This window comes from Aethalodelphis obliquidens, unplaced genomic scaffold (genome assembly GCF_003676395.1).
Source record: "Aethalodelphis obliquidens isolate GAN/ISIS:26980383/991018 unplaced genomic scaffold, ASM367639v1 scaffold90, whole genome shotgun sequence".
Taxonomy (NCBI): Eukaryota; Metazoa; Chordata; class Mammalia; order Artiodactyla; family Delphinidae; genus Aethalodelphis; species Aethalodelphis obliquidens.
Genome location: NW_020838034.1, coordinates 1,128,247 through 1,144,355, shown reverse-complemented (window position 1 = coordinate 1,144,355; position 16,109 = coordinate 1,128,247). Strand labels below are relative to the sequence as shown.

Here is a 16,109-nt window from a genome sequence, read left to right as displayed (position 1 = left end):
CATGTGCATGTAATCATCTCTTAAGAATTCACGAAATCTTGGAACCAACAAAAGATGTAGAGAATAAAAGCCTTAAGGAAAAGGGAAGGAATGTGTATAGTCACTCCACTTTGGAAAAGGGTCAGAGATGGGAAGAAGACACCCCCTTCAGTAATTCAGATCAACATTTGTTGGGTATCTACTGTATGGGTATTGAAGCAGTGATCAAAAAGACCTAGTCCCAGCTATTAAGGAGATCACAGTCTGGTGGCAAAGACTTGTTACACCATGCGGTGGCTGCGCTAGTAGAGTATAAACAAGGTGCATTGGAAGCACAGAGGAGAAAGGGGTTCATAGTGCCTGAGAGCCTGGAGGGGATGGAGATGAAAATTGAGATTGGAAAGATGAGAAAGCCAGTAAGACAAAGGTGGATAAAAGGCATTCAAACTCCTGAAAGAGAGAGACAGGGAGCTTTACATGTAGATAGTACTTAGTACTTTCATCTTTTGGTGGAAGCTGGGTGATTGAAGAAGGCTGTGAAAGTCTTCTGTTATGAAAATCTCTCTCTGGAGTGGTTGCTTGTCTCTGTATTGATAGACTGGAGAGTCATGTGCTTGCTTGAAGCCCTTGGTCACTCCCTGATGCTCCTCTCAGGTCAGTCAGGGCAGCCTGTTCACCTTGACCTCTACCTTTTCTTTTCAAATTCCCCAGCTTTTATTTCAAGTTTAATTCCAGCCTGGCAGGGAGTGAGTCATCTGAGCACAACCACTCAGTGGCCAAGGAGAACTGGAACACCATTCCTCACTCCCTCATGTCTCTCACACACACCCCTTCCATATCCACCAGGGAGATAGGACAGGTCCAGAACCATGCAGGGTGATGGATACATAAAGGAGTATCAGCCCTCAGGCAAAATAGTGACCAGGCAAGGTTTTGGTGGGACAATCCCAGTGCTTTTGATGGTAAGGAACATTTTCTCTTGAAAGGCATTACAATGTTATTTTCCTTTAAGATATTTTAAATTTAAAAACTTACTACCAGAGTAATACATATCCATAAAGAGCAATTGGAAAACACAAGTTAGCAAAACACAAACTAGATTCATAATCTTACCTCCTAGCAAAACAATCGCTGTTAACATTTCATATCTATACAGTGTATCTCCACATTTATCTATGTGTACTTAGATATAATATACATGCAAAAAGTATATAAATTATGAGTGTACAGCTAGATAAATTTTCACAACATGAACACAGCCGTGTAACTCCCACCTAGATTTTTTTAAAAAGGGAACATTACCAATATCCAGAACCCCCCCACTCTGTTCCCTCCAGGCATTATTCCCTCCTCTTGGAAAATAACGTCATGGGGGGGAGGGAGGAATGGGGAGTGACTGCCTAAGAGGTACTGCTTGAAGTTCTGGAACTAGAGAGAGGTAATGGTTACCCAACTTTGTGAATGTTTTGCATGCCACGGAATTGCACACTTTAAAATGGTTGAAATGATAAATTTTATGTTATGTATTTTCTCACAATTAAAAAAAAATGACCAAAAAAAAGTAAACACTATTCTGACTTCTAATAGCATAGATCAACTTTGCCTGATGAATTTTATATAAATGGAATCATAATCTTTTGTGGGTTTTCTTTTTTTTCCCCAACACTATGTTAGTAAGAATCAAGGGCATTGTTGAATGTAGTTGTAGTTCATTCATCTTCACTGCTGTAGACTATTCCACTATATAAATATACCATTGTTTATCCATTCCGCCAGATAGAAATTTGGGTTGTTTTCTCTTTCGGACTATTAAAAATAATACCGCTATGAACATTCTTGTTCATGTTTTGGGTGTACAAATATATGTATTTTCATTTACTTTTTAAAAAGGAGCACACTGTAAAATAACTCTGTAACCTTCCTTTTTCATTTACTCTTTCTGAAACATCTCTCTATACCAATAATTATTCTTTGATAACTTTTTTTCTTTTTGCGGTACACGGGCCTCTCACTGCTGTGGCCTCTCCCGTTGCGGAGCACAGGCTCCGGACGCGCAGGCCCAGCGCCCATGGCTCACGGGCCCAGCTGCTCTGCGGCATGTGGGATCCTCCCGGACCGGGGCACGAACCCACGTCCCCTGCATCGGCAGGCGGACTCCCAACCACTGCGCCACCAGGGAAGCCCTTTGATAACTATTTTTAACAGCTGCATAGTATTCCATTATAGGTAAATGTTTGCACATACCTTTAATAGTTTCCAAGTGAAATTGCTGAGTCAAAGGTTTTTTTATTTTTTTGATTATTTAATCATTTATTGCTAAATTGACCTCCAGAAGGATTGATACTATTAGGGTTACCCTGGGGCCCCAGGCTAAAGCACCCATGACCAACACCTCTACGATCTTGCCTGTGCTGAGCCCCTTCCTTGTCCTCTTCCCCTCTTCTCCTAAGTCATTCCTCCTTTGTCTTAGGCATTTCTGCCCAACCTCCTTCTACTTTAGGGCCAGTTCTTTAAAAACATCCCCCCATTTCCATCTAAGTAACTTCTACTTTCACATTCTTTCTTGGGAGTTAATCCTGACTACTAGCACCCTTCAAGGCCCTCACCCTCCTTCATCCCTGTTATTGCATTTGTCACATTGTATTACAGTTGATTACATCTGGCTCTACTTCATCCATTACCACCTGCTCCTAAGAGCAGGGGTAAGAAATACAACAAAAATGATAACATGAGTAGCAGCTGTCATGTGCGGAGCCAGGAATCAAGCCAGGCTCTCCCCACAGGGACTGAGCTTACTTGTCTCTGCACTCCCAGTGTTTATTACAGTTCCTGGCAAAGAGCAAGTGCTCAGGATGCGTTTGTTGAGTCAGTGACAGAATGCTGTACTTCTGGGAGCAACTCAAAGGAGAAGGCTGCTCACTCTGCCCAAAACAAGTGCATCTGTTCACTCTGATAAGACATGACCTTTTGGAGAAGAAAAAAAAAATCTCTGTAATTCATTTTCCATAGAGCAGCCAGAGTGATTTTTTTTTTTTTTTTTTTTTTTTGCCTTGTGGGATCTTAGTTCCCCCGCCAGGGATCGAACCTGGGCCCACGTCAGTGAAAGCACCAAGTCCCAATCACTGGACCACCAGGGAATTCTCCAGAGTGATCTTTTAATATTTTAAATCAGATCATGCCACTCCCTGCTTAAAATCTTTCAGTGGTTTCCCGCTGTACTTTGAATAAAACCCAACAACTTACTGTGGTCTCTATTCTTCACTGGCCTCATCTCCTACCCCTCTTTCTCTTCTTTCATGAGACTCAAGCTATGCTGATCCTCTATTTTTTTAAAAATGAGCTCTTACTGGACTGAGCACTTTTCATGTGTTATCTCACGTAATCCTCCCAACAACCTTATGAGGTAGGGTGGTTTCCATGTTAGAGATGCTGAAAGTGAAGCATGACAGGCTAAGGAACTTGCCCAGGGTCACACCACTAGCAGCTGGCAGAGCTGGGGTTCAAAGCCCATGCTCTCAGCCGGTATATCATGAGCTTCCTGCTTCTAGACCACGCCACCTTTGTTCTCACTCAGTGTCTTGGAGGTTGGCTCTCCCTGATGGAATGCTCTTTGCCAGTTCCTCCCAGGCCTGCCTTCTCTTAATCAGATCTCACCTCAAACCCCACCTCCCTAGGGAGAACTTCCCTGACTGCTGGACTTAAAGTAACCCCCAGTCATTCTCTCCCACATGACCCTACTTTAATTCCTTGCCTCTACTTGCCAGTCTGATATTCCTCTGGTTATTTTATTCATAACTCCTTGCACTTAGAATGTAAGTGCCATGGGAGCTGGGATACTGTTTGTCTACTGCTGTATATTCATACCTCGACCAGTGTCTGACACATGACAAAGCCCCATAAATGTTTATTGAATGGTGAGTACCTCTTGACTTTGTGGCAGTAACAGTAACCATAGCAGTTGCAGGGTTTAGCATTTGCTGAGCAATGTACTATGTACCCAGCACTGTAAGATGTGTTAATCATCTTGCATATCCCATTTCATCTACACTGGCACAATGACCCACGCTGCAAGTCAGAGTGTCATACCCATTTTACAGATAAGGAAACTGCGTTTCACAGAAATTAAATAACTTGCCCAGGGTCACAGAGCTACCAAAGCAGAGAAGCTCAAATCTAAACCCAGTTCTGTCTGACTCCCCAGTCTATGCTCTTTCCACTCAGCTGTGCTGCCCCCTTTATGGTCTAATTCAAAGGAGAGCTGTAGCTGACTCTCTCGTTAACACCTATGGCTCTGCCTCTCTCCCAAACTCAGAACCCACACCCCACTGCATGTCCGGGAGATTGTCCACGTCGCCCTCCCTCCACACACTCAATATGTTTATAACTCTCCACCTTTCCCACAAAGTTTAGCTCTCCTTTGAGAAGTCTTACCCTCTGTTAGCACTACTACCATTAGTTACCCAGGCATCCAGAGCCTCTCAAAATTCTAGTGACTTTTTGATCTTCCTGCATCTTAAAATAAAGCCCAAGTTCCTAAACATGGGTTTGAATATCTGCCAAGACTTAACCCCTGCCTAGCTTACCTGCATCACTCTCTTCCTCACCCTAGACACAGACCTACTTTCCGTTCCTCCATCTTGCTCCAGTCCTACCTCAGTACCTTTGCACATGCCACCCCTTCTGCCTCAGACAGTGTCCAGCCTCTCCTCCCTTAGGTAATTCTACTTACCCTTCAGAATTTAGCATATCACTTGTTCAGGGAGGCCTTCCCAGATCTCTAGGCTTGTTCTTTGAGGCACTTACCATAACTGCAATTAAGTGGATGGGTGTGTAACAAACAACTCATGAAGTATCTGACTTTCTCCCAGCCTGAATACATGGAAAAGGTGAAGACTGGGTCTGTCTCGCTCAGTGCTGCATTCCCAGTGTGTCACGTGTCACAGAGGCTCAGTACATTATTTGTTCTTCTTTAATGAGTTTGCTTTGTCAACTCCACCGTTATCATGTCTGTTTCCCCCAATAGAATGTAAGCTTCGAGGGCAGGGATTTTTTTGTTTTATTCACTCCTGTTCCCCTAGCACACAAGTGTTCATTAAATTAATATATCCATAACTTCATTTCCATTTCTAATGCCCCTGCCCTACACATCTCAGCAGAACACCAGGTATGACTCCCCACTAGGCTTCTAGATGCCAGAGGACTCTCCCAGCCAGAGAGCTGAAATGCTGAACACACCAGCAGAGGAAGAGACTGAGCTCATCCCAGTGACCACGACTTGAGTTTCCTCCCTGGGGGCCTTAGAGTCTGTGCAACATTGTGAGACTGTCTCATCATGTTGTTTTCTTGTAATTAAAACTCTTTATAAAATATGGAATTCAGGATCTTCCAAATGGCTGCATATGTGGTTTTCTTGGGTAAGGGCTAGAGTCAGTGGACATGTGAAAACTTCTTGAGAAAGCATCAGAGGAAAGCAGAGATGGGTAAGGCATGGACTTTGGAGACATGCCCAGGAACTCTCCTTACTAGCTGTAAATCCTTGGGCAGTCATTCCTTTTCCCCTCTTGTAAAACAGGGATAAAAATGCTTCCCTTGCAATGTTGCTGGCTGGGGGGGGGGGTGGGGGGTGGTGGGTTAGAAATATTTGCAGGATACCCTGACTCAGGAAGTGCTCAGTAAACGGGAATTCTTTTTAAATTGATGTTAATTGATTTACAATACTGTGTTAGTTTTGGGTATACAGCAAAGTGATTCAGATATATATCAATATATATCTTTTTCAAATTATTTTCTATTATAGGTTATTACAAGATACTGAATATAGTTCAATTAACGGGAATTCTTACCACAGCCTTTTATGCCCTCAACTTGCACATTGAGACACAGAGGTGACATGTAGCTAACTGTTCAGCCTCCCCAAAGGAGATAAATAGCCCCAGGAGGACCAGGAACACATCTCAATCACCTTTGAATACCCAGAGCCCAGCTTAGTCAAAGGCCTTTATCAACCGCCACTGACAATATAAATGAATAGCCCAGCACAAAGAACCGAGGTGCACAGTCAGCTTCCGACAAAGGCTAACTCATTTCAGTCCAAGTGAAAGGAGAAGGTGGCAATCCGGCCAGCTTCTCAAGCGCCGAGTTGGCTCGGTAGAATCCATCAGGCCCTACCACGGGCTAACACCAGCCCTTGGCAGAGGAACCTCAGCCAGCTTTGTCCTTTGTGATAGTGCCACCTAGCGAGGTCCCGGAGGCACTGCCGCGCACTCCCGGCAATGCCAGGACCACTGCGACAAGGTGTTAGCCGGTGAGACTTGGGACTGGGATTGTGGTCTCCTTTCATCTTATTGCCTGGTTAGTGGTTTAGACTAGTGCTGCTCTCCTTTCAAGACCCGGCAGAGGAAGCCCGTGTCGTCCCTCCCCACCCCCCTCGTCCAGACCCAAGGAATCTGATAAGCGCGAAGAGTGAGCTATCGTCTACCCGTCGTACATTAATTGACCACCGATCCCTTCGTGATCTCCTCGCATCCAATCCTTGGGAGCAGGCGAGGCAAGCATTATTATCCTCATCAAAGTCATCGTACAGATGAGGAAACTGAGGGAAGGTGGTTAATCCACGGTCTCGGAACGTCCGATAACCCAAGCCTCCTGTAACTGGGTCCCTGGTTCCTTCCCCAATCACACGCCCCTCATTTCAGTGTGTCCCCAAGGGGGCAAAGCATCAGGGACCCTGCGCCGAGGACAGGCGTGTGAGCGCAGGATAAATACGGTACAGCGTCGTCCGCAGCTCTCCCACTTTCTTTTCTGCCCACCTAGCGCCCGGCACCTTCACAGCGGCTCAGGGCGAGGGAAGAGGGGCCCAAAGCAGGAAACAGGGTCCCGCGCAGGTAGCCCCTGGGAGCACGCGGCGCCGGGTCACGTGAGAGGGGAGAGGCGGCGAGACCCGTGGCTCGCACGCACGTACGCCGTACGTAAACACGCACTGAGGCGCTGAAAGCTGCGAGCCCGAAGCCCCCGGTCACATGTGGAGGGTGGCAGGGGAGAACAAGGGGGCGGGAAGGAGAGAGGTGTCACGTGAGGGAGGTCAGAGCAGCGAGGTCACGTGAGGGGGGACGGAGGCGGGGCCGCCGAGGAGGAGGAGGAGGAGGGGCGCGCGGCTTCCGGCGGCTGGGGGGGCCGGAGAGCGGAGGGGGGGGGCCCTGTCCCGGAGGTGGCGGCGGCGCCATCTTGGCAAAGGGGGGATCAGGAAGTGCGGACCGCGGCGGCGGCGGCGGCGGCGGCGGCGGCGGAGCCCGGAGCGGAGGCCGGAGGCTCCCGGCCCGCCGGCCCCGGAGCGGAGCGGAGCGGAGGATGCAGCAGCCGCAGCCGCAGGGGCAGCAGCACCCGGGGCCGGGGCAGCAGCTGGGGGGCCAGGGGGCGGCGCCGGGGGCCGGGGGCGGCCCGGGAGGGGGCCCGGGGCCGGGGCCCTGCCTGAGGCGGGAGCTGAAGCTGCTCGAGTCCATCTTCCACCGCGGCCACGAGCGCTTCCGCATTGCCAGCGCCTGCCTGGACGAGCTGAGCTGCGAGTTCCTGCTGGCTGGGGCCGGAGGGGCCGGGGCGGGGGCCGCGCCCGGACCGCATCTCCCCCCACGGGGGTCGGTGCCTGGAGATCCCGTCCGCATCCACTGCAACATCACGGTGAGGATACCCTCGCGTGCGCGTCTCAGGGGGGCTCTTGTCTGGGACTCAGGATCACCCCACACAGCTTTTTGCTCTCGAAAGACCTGGGAGGTCGAATCCCCTCTCGGGGCTCGGCTCCTTTTCTCCAGGTTACATTTGTTTCTGCTGTGCACCCAGAATCTCTACTCTTCATGGTCAGGGACACCCCGACATATGGCGCCTCGACTACCCCTTTTCACTAACCCACCCACATCCCAAGGTTCATGATTTTGGCTCATTTTGGCTACTTCACGACTTAACCTTGACCCCTGGGAATGCTCCTCTCCCCACCACTATCATCTTCAGATTCCAGGTCTCTGCATTGACCTTAGCTGGAAGGACCTGGCTTGGAACTCTGCAGGTTTCAGTGATGCCCCTTTCTCAGTAGTACCTTTGATTTAGGACGTTGCCACCTGTGAGATCCCTGCGCAGGCATCTCTCATTCCACTCCTCTTTGCTCTCTGAATTTTACCAAGTGATGGTGTGCAGTTTAGTGACTCCTCTTTTTCCTCTCCTTTGGATTCCCTTTTATTCTGGTGTAACCTCTAACTCTCCTCCTTTTGCCCCAGCTGGTAGCTGCCACTCTCCTCCTGTTCTCTATGGATATCTCCAGTTGCCCTGGGTTGTTGCCTTTCCTGCTAATGATGGTGATGTGCAAGGGCTATCCCATTTATTCTGGGGGGTAACAGTTCCTTTTCTCTCAGTGAACATCATTCCATCCTAGGCATGCAGGACTAGGAGACACCTTACCTCTCCTGCCTAGGCTGCCCTCAAACATCCTGTGAAGAGGGTTGGCCTCTGATAATCTGGGAATGCCTGATACCGCATGGTATAGCACTTACAGTGATTGATACCACCTGGTGTGATAGTGTTCTCGCCCTGCTGGGAGCACTGGATAGCAAGCCAGGAGACAGTACTTAATCCAGGCAGGCACACTGCAAATGGGAGTAGTCTGGGGAAAGACAGACTTGTGAACTGTGTGGCACTTTGGGGCCTGAATTCAATTTACATGGTTCTTGTTTTCTATCCCTTTCTTCCATCAAACCAGGTCAAGGTTTGATGAGGCAAGCCTCAGCTTGGGTTGGATGGTCTCCCCCTGCCCCCAAAACTCGTGTGTTCCATTTTCCTCTCCCATCTTTTCTTGTACTAAAAAGTTGAGATTGAAGGACTCGGTGTGGTTCCGTGAGCTGAAGAGTTGAGCATCTTTGATAATTTGTTTTCCTCCAGCATTGAGGATTAGAGCCATGGCAGAGTTAAGACCCCTGGTAGAAGAGGATAAGGTTTCCTCGGCATATGTGGAAACTTCAGGGGTCGATTTGGTACCTGAATTATGCTTCCAGTTCCTTAAGGGTAGGTTTGCCCCCTTCTAGCTGCCTTCCCAGTTGCCAGAGGCCATCTACTGTCTTTGTCCCTGGAAGGAGGTTAGTTAGAAGATTTTCAGTCAGACTTTCTGTGGCCCCTATAAAGAAGACTTGGCCTGAACTGGCCCCCTTGGTTTGGGCAGAGGGGGAGTCTGGTCAGGCTGCATTTGGCACCGGTGGCTCAGGAATGCTGGGAATGTTAGTAGCGTAGGTTTCTTTCTCCCAGCCTGCCATGTGGAGCCCTACAGCCTACGCCTGGACTGAGAGGGTGGCAGTTTCCCAAGGGAGAGGTGGGGAGAAGTGGCCTTTGAGGGATTCTGTTGGGAGTGAGGTGGGAAGATTCTTCCTGCTACCCTTTTACGTTTAGGTTCTGGAGACATCTAGTTTCTAATCCCTCCTTCCCCAGCTAAAATGAAAGTAATCTGTGGTCTTTGCTTTTTTTCTGTCAGTGTGATTGTGATGAGGTGATCCCTTCCTCAACTGGTTAAGGAGGGTCAGGGGCCTCTGTTGAGTGTGGGAGAACTTCAGGTCTGGAACTTGTAGAGACAGCACAGGAGATAGGAAGTCTCCCTCACTGTTAGCAGGGTTTGGCTCTGCTGCTTTCTCTGATGTTTACTCTTGAGAAAATAAAGAAAGGGACCCGGCTTCTTGGAAAGGGTCCTCCTAGGGACTTTTTCTCCTGGTCTGGGATTTGTTGGGAAGCTGCTTGGTTAGATAATGACCTGCTGCGCTGGGCTTGTATGTGTGTGTTTGGGGGGAGAGGGGCGGGGGGACGGTGGAGAGCAAAGGGACTAGAAGTCTTGGTGCGTGGAAGGCAGGCAAAATCTAGCTTTCCCCAGTCTCCCATCTTGACTGCTCTCCCTGTTCTTTTCCCCTTAGGAGTCATACCCTGCTGTGCCCCCCATCTGGTCAGTGGAGTCCGATGACCCTAACTTGGCTGCTGTCTTGGAGAGGCTGGTGGACATAAAGAAAGGGAATACTTTGGTGAGGGGGCCAGGGTGTTGAGGTGGGAGTGCATTTTCCTCCTGTGACACCCATGCCATGAAAACATCCTGTGAAAGATGCCTCTGGAAAGTGGGTGGTGCAGTAGCCTGTACATTTGAGGCAGGCGTCTTAGGGGAGTTGCTTCCTAAAGCCAGAGGGAGAGCCTTGCACCAGTCCCAGGGTTCGTCCCCTAAGCTCCTCCCCCTGGCCGTATGGTCTGAGTTTTAGAGAACTAGGTACCAGTTTGGGGGCTGAGACAAGAGCTCACCCATGTACCTGTCCAGATTGGGGTGGGGAAGGAGTGTTTGATGTCACTGTGGTCCCCTACCCCCAGCTATTGCAGCATCTGAAGAGGATCATCTCCGACCTGTGTAAACTCTATAACCTCCCTCAGCATCCAGATGTGGAGATGCTGGATCAGCCCTTGCCAGCAGAGCAGGTGAGCAACGGAGGGGCTTTGGACCCTGTTATGCAGAGTTGCCCCACAGATAGCACTCAAAAAATGCATGTTACTTCAGATGAACCTGCAGTAGTTTCTCTCCAGCCCTACTCCAAACACGTACACATATCGTGACTCTTGGCCTCTTCTCCAGATGGGAATCTAGCTAAATGGGGCACTAGTAGCTTCACCTCTCTGATCAAAACTCACTCTTCTGGGTAGGATCATCCCTCATGGGGGGATTTTTATCATTAGCAGTAGGTAGCCATTGGGGACCAAGGTCCCTTGTTAAGATCCAAGAATGCAGTATCAGTCTAGAGATGATTTAGTAAAGGAGGGGTTCTTGAGGTAAAACTGGGATTTGTGAGTTAGGTGACAGAAACAGCTATTGTGCTTCTCTTTTATTCTTTGGCATATGGTGGTAGAGGAATAATGGGCCGGTAGTGAAGTCATTCCCTAGGCTGTTGCTTCCACTCAGTTCTGGCTGATGGAGAGGCTGGTAGCATTATGGCCAGGCGCACAGCTTCCAGACCCAGAGGCTCAGGGGAGTAGGTCAGAGGCTGCATTCTAGGAAACCACCGGGGTCTGATCTCCCTCTTTTCCCTCCCCACTGCAGTGTACACAGGAAGATGTATCTTCGGAAGATGAAGATGAAGAGATGCCTGAGGTAGGCTTCCACCCAAGGCGGCACTGGTAGGAAGCTCTTTCTGTCAGCAGCATTGAGTCCCCGCTGTGTACAGAGCTCCAGTCTAGACCTGGGGAGAGAAAAATACCAAAGGAAATAAAGACAGATTTACTCACCTGGAGGAACAGCAGTATAGTAGAGGAAGAGACAGGGCACCCATATCCAACCACTGAAGACAGTTAAGTGCAAATCTGTTTACACTGAACAGTCAAGAAGTTAATCGCAGATGGCTTTGTAGTCAGACCTGAGCTGGCATCCTGTATCTCCTAACTCTCTTAATTGGGGAATTGTACCTACTCTCACTAAGCTGCAGTTTTGCTTATTTATAAAATGTGATTATAACAGCTACTACATAGGGTTGTCTTTAAGATTAAATAAGGGATTGCATGTAAAATGCTCCATTCAGTACATGATAAATGCTAAATAATTTATCTATTTTCTAAAAACATAATTTTGCAGAATATAGCATAATGGTTAAGAACTTGAACTTCAGAGTGAGACAGAATTTGATTCACATCTTAGCTCTATTAAGAGGTGTATGACTTTGGGCATAATAACAACCTCACCTAGATCTCAGCTTCCTCATCTGTAAAATCGGGGTAATGATAGAATAATGGCATGGTGGTTATAAGAATTAAATGAGCTAGTGTGTATAGCATCTAGTATGGTACCTGACATATAATTAAACATTCAGTAGATATCAACAATTAATGTAGTAATTAGGAGGTTAGTATTAACATATCTTGCTAGAGTGAGGTCACTGATCACTTTGTTTCTCTGCACTGAATTAACATCCCAGGTTCTGCAACTTCTGTAACTCTGTCAGGGTCTTAAGCCTCACAAAGGGCTGGGGATACCTGAAACATTCTCCTCTCAGACAGCAGACAGCCCTCCCAAGTCTGACTGAGAGGGGCTGAATCCTGGCTATAGGCTCCTCCCCCATGTACAGTGAGCTACTTCCTCACTTAGAGCAGGGCAAATAGGGACTAATTCTGTTCTTGACCTCTACCATCTGCCTTTCTGGACCTCCTTCCTTATTTCCACCTTGGCACTGGGTACCTCTGCATACCTCATCAGGCCCAGCACTTGGGAAGGCAGGAGATTTCTGATCCAGCTTTCTCCTTTAGACCTGGAGTCCTGGGAACTCCTGGGTACAAAAGTCACCTGATGAAACATGAGCTTTGAGTCACAGCATCAGGCCAAAGTCATTCTAGGAATTAAGGAAGAGTTTCTGCTGCCAAGGGAGAGCTTTAGGGATGGTTGGAGCAGGGTAGGTCTGGGGAACAAGAGAGCTGAGCCTGCTCGGTTTCCCTAGGCCCTTACGCAGCTCTGCAGCTTGAGAATTGAATAGGAGGAGAGATTTGCCACAGCCTTTAGAGTGTGGAGGGAATGGGACTGGGAGTCTTGCAGCAGTGGAAAGGGTATTTTACTCATTAGCCTGCCAGATAGACTACTGTTCCTTGACCTGCAGCTGTAGGTCAAGTGGGACTGGGAAGGCGATGGCCCCTCTCCACAACATGTGTTGGTTTCTTTCCTCCTCTATCCCACTCCCACCCCACACCTCCCCCAGGACACAGAAGACCTAGATCACTATGAAATGAAAGAAGAAGAGCCAGCTGAGGGTAAGAAATCTGAAGATGACGGCATCGGAAAAGAAAACTTGGCCATACTAGAGAAAATTAAAAAGAACCAGAGGCAAGATTACTTAAATGTACGTGCCCTCTAGGGAGAAGCTGGGCCAAGGGGTCGGCTGGTGCTGGCTGGGAGGTGGTAGGCATTGAGTATCAGTCTGGGGAACAGAATCCACTTTGGGTGGGTTATGGGTGTGCCTCATCCTTGCCTAAATCCTGGCTGCCAGACTGCTCCTGAGGTCTAGTACGGTGTTGCTAAGCACATGGCCGTGAGATGTTCTGTCCTCCATCCCTCCCTTGTAGGGTGCGGTGTCTGGCTCGGTGCAGGCTACTGACCGGCTGATGAAGGAGCTCAGGGATATATACCGATCACAGAGTTTCAAAGGCGGTGAGTTTGCCTCAGAGAGGGGCCTGAACGTGAGCTCATAAAGAAGGACATGATGGTGGCAGCAGATGCACGGATGCTTAGGAAGTTTTCAGGCCAAGGACGGAACACCCCCACTCCAGTGGCTTAGATTGGATGCATGTCTGTCTGGGGTGAACCTGGAGCCTTTGACCTTTTTTTCTCTCAGCATGGGAGAGGGATCTGCATCAGGGACCACTTGCCACTTGGACCATCATCTAATGACACCCATCTTCTTCCCTCCTTCCAGGAAACTATGCAGTCGAACTCGTGAATGACAGTCTGTATGATTGGAACGTCAAACTCCTCAAGTGAGTGGGGACTGTGGGATTAGAAAAGAAGTTGAGTAGTGAGTGGAGCCACTGTGGTGGGAGTCTCCGGGGCCGTCCCAGGGAGCGGGTGTGGGCAGTGGCTTGGCCCTCTGCTGCTCGCCCAGGGTTGGTGGGAGCCTTGAGGCTCCTGAGCTGGACCTGGAGCTGAGCCTGAACTCGTTGCTTCCTAGAGTTGACCAGGACAGCGCTTTGCACAACGATCTCCAGATCCTCAAAGAGAAGGAAGGAGCTGACTTCATCCTACTAAACTTTTCTTTTAAAGTAAGGTCTTCCTTTCAAGTCCGTCCCTGGCCTAGGCTTCCTTCTCCATCTTACAGTGTTGCAGAGGGCACTGGCCTCCCCTCCCTGATCGTTGCCTCTGTCTCTCTTAGGATAACTTTCCCTTTGACCCGCCGTTTGTCAGGGTTGTGTCTCCAGTCCTGTCCGGAGGGTGAGTAGCTCAGTAAGCGCAGAGGGTGAGGAAGGGTAGGGAGCTTTTGCCAGTCACAGCTGACTAACCTTTCTTCTACAGGTATGTTCTGGGCGGAGGTGCCATCTGCATGGAACTTCTCACCAAGCAGGTGAGCCTGCCTCTCATTCTTGGCCTGGCTGGCCTGGGCAGGGCTAGGCTGAGCTTTAACCACCCTCCCCCCCACCCCCACCCCCACCCCCACCCCCGGGTTGGGTGATGGGCACAACGTGGCCCTTTCATTCTGCCTCGCAGGGCCTGTACCCACTGACCTGGGCAAACAGGTGATGGCCATTCTGGGAGTGAAGGGCAGGGGCCCTTCTATAGGTGCAGCTGCTCTCTGGAGAACAAGCATAAGGTTTCTCTGGAAACTCTCCTGACTTGTTTGCTTTGTCCCTGTTGTTACTTAGGGCTGGAGCAGTGCCTACTCAATAGAGTCAGTGATCATGCAGATCAGTGCCACACTGGTGAAGGGAAAAGCACGAGTGCAGTTTGGAGCCAACAAAGTAAGGAGCCTGGACCTGGGCCTGGTGGGACTGGCTGGAGACATACGCGCTTTAGGCCACGAGGAGGCCAAGGCGGCCTTCCTTTAGGGACTGAGAGGGTAAAATCTGTGGGCTGGCAGCATCGGATGAGTGGTCCTGGGATGGCCGCAGTGGGAACAGGAGCAGGGCCTTGGTCTGAGGGGCAGCCTAGGACTTTGGGGAGGGTGCAGGTCTGGAAAGGGAAAGCTAGGGGATTGTGCCCTGAGGGGACCTCCCAGGTGGAAGGTATTTGGTGTGTCAGCAGAGCATGGCGCTGGGAGCTGGGACTCCTGGGTGGCAACAGGGCCACAGCTTGGTGGCCTGATTTAGTGGCTTCTTCTCCCCAGTCTCAATACAGCCTGACAAGAGCACAGCAGTCCTACAAGTCCTTGGTGCAGATCCACGAAAAAAACGGTGAGGCTGGCGCCACAACTCGAGGTTCGGACTTTTGCCAAGCCTGAGGTTTCCACTTCCAGCCAAACAGCAAGAACCCCTTTTGGTTTCCGAGCGTTTACCACCCATTAACACAGCACCTGCCCCTGTTCTCCAAAGAACTCAGTGAGGTAGAGGCTAACGTCCGCCACCTCTTCTCCAGTAAAGCACCAGCGGTCCATAGCGCCGGTAGACTCAGTGCTGCCCCTCTTCCCCACCACCCTGTGAGAAAGCTCATCTCACTCTGCTGTCATCTCAGGTTGGGCGCATCATTCTCCCTTTCCTTATAATCTCCAGGTAGGCAGTTTCTTACCTTCCCGTACACCTTCTCCCTGCACTGGGGAGCCCTTTCTAGACTCTTTCCACCTTTGACCCTGGAGATGTCTTCAGTGACTGGGGCCGGGAGGGTGGACATCAGCCTCCACCTCACTGTTTTCTTCGGTTTCTTTGCAGGCTGGTACACACCCCCGAAGGAAGATGGCTAACCCGGGAGTGCCATCCCCTTCTTCCTTCCCCAGGCACCACTGGACCAATTACCTTTGAATGCTGTATTTGGATCTCACGCTGCCTCTGTGGTTCCCCCCCTCATTTTTCCTGGACGTGATAGCTCTGCCTATTGCAGGACAATGATGGCTATTCTAAACGCTAAGGAAAAAAAAAAACACAGAACTGTTTCAAGTACTCAAGACTGACTTACAGACCAACCAACCACCTGGCTGGAACCCTTGCTAGCAGGCATTCTTATAAAAGAAACTTTCGAGCCTCCTTATATTGCTGGAAACTCAGCTGTGCTCCAGACTAGAGCCTCCTTACCTATGCTATGGATTTTTAATTTATTTTCTCTTATTTCATGTACACTGCTTTTTTTGGTTACAGTGTATGATGGATGTGTATGAAAAAAAATGTATCTTTGGGAAAACAATTACAGTTTGTTAATTTGAAGATGCTGGTCTTGACTCATCTTTATTTTTATCCCCACGTCCCACCCCACCCCCACTCCTGAACTACTTGAGCAGTGGGGGAGGGGCACCAAGGCCTCCATGGCTTTGGTAGCTATGAGGGGCTGTGCTTCGCTGCTATAGCAAGAGAAAGGCGGAGCTGAAGCGCGCACCTGGCTCGCCCCTGAAGGCCTCTGGAGTGACCAGCACTTGTACCCCTGGGAATGCAGAGCCTGGCCTGCTGAACCACAAAGTAGT

At 49.5% G+C, this 16,109-nt stretch overlaps 1 protein-coding gene across 2 annotated transcripts; it reads left to right on the top strand.

Moving 5' to 3' along the window:
• The first annotated feature begins 7,192 nt into the window (after positions 1–7,192).
• UBE2Q1 (ubiquitin conjugating enzyme E2 Q1) lies at positions 7,193–15,855 on the top strand. 2 transcript variants are annotated; one of them, XM_027094978.1, is made up of 13 exons: positions 7,193–7,653; positions 9,915–10,019; positions 10,354–10,458; positions 11,075–11,125; positions 12,714–12,854; positions 13,078–13,162; positions 13,428–13,488; positions 13,680–13,770; positions 13,881–13,939; positions 14,021–14,069; positions 14,368–14,463; positions 14,829–14,919; positions 15,367–15,855. In XM_027094978.1, the coding sequence occupies exons 1-13, from the start codon at positions 7,327–7,329 to the stop codon at positions 15,396–15,398; spliced, it is 1,293 nt and encodes a 430-aa protein (XP_026950779.1). In that variant the 5' UTR covers positions 7,193–7,326; the 3' UTR covers positions 15,399–15,855. The 2 variants fall into 2 exon arrangements, with proteins under 2 accessions (XP_026950779.1, XP_026950780.1); XM_027094979.1 differs by having other exon boundaries at positions 7,195–7,653; positions 14,829–14,895.
• Positions 15,856–16,109: the final 254 nt, after the last annotated feature.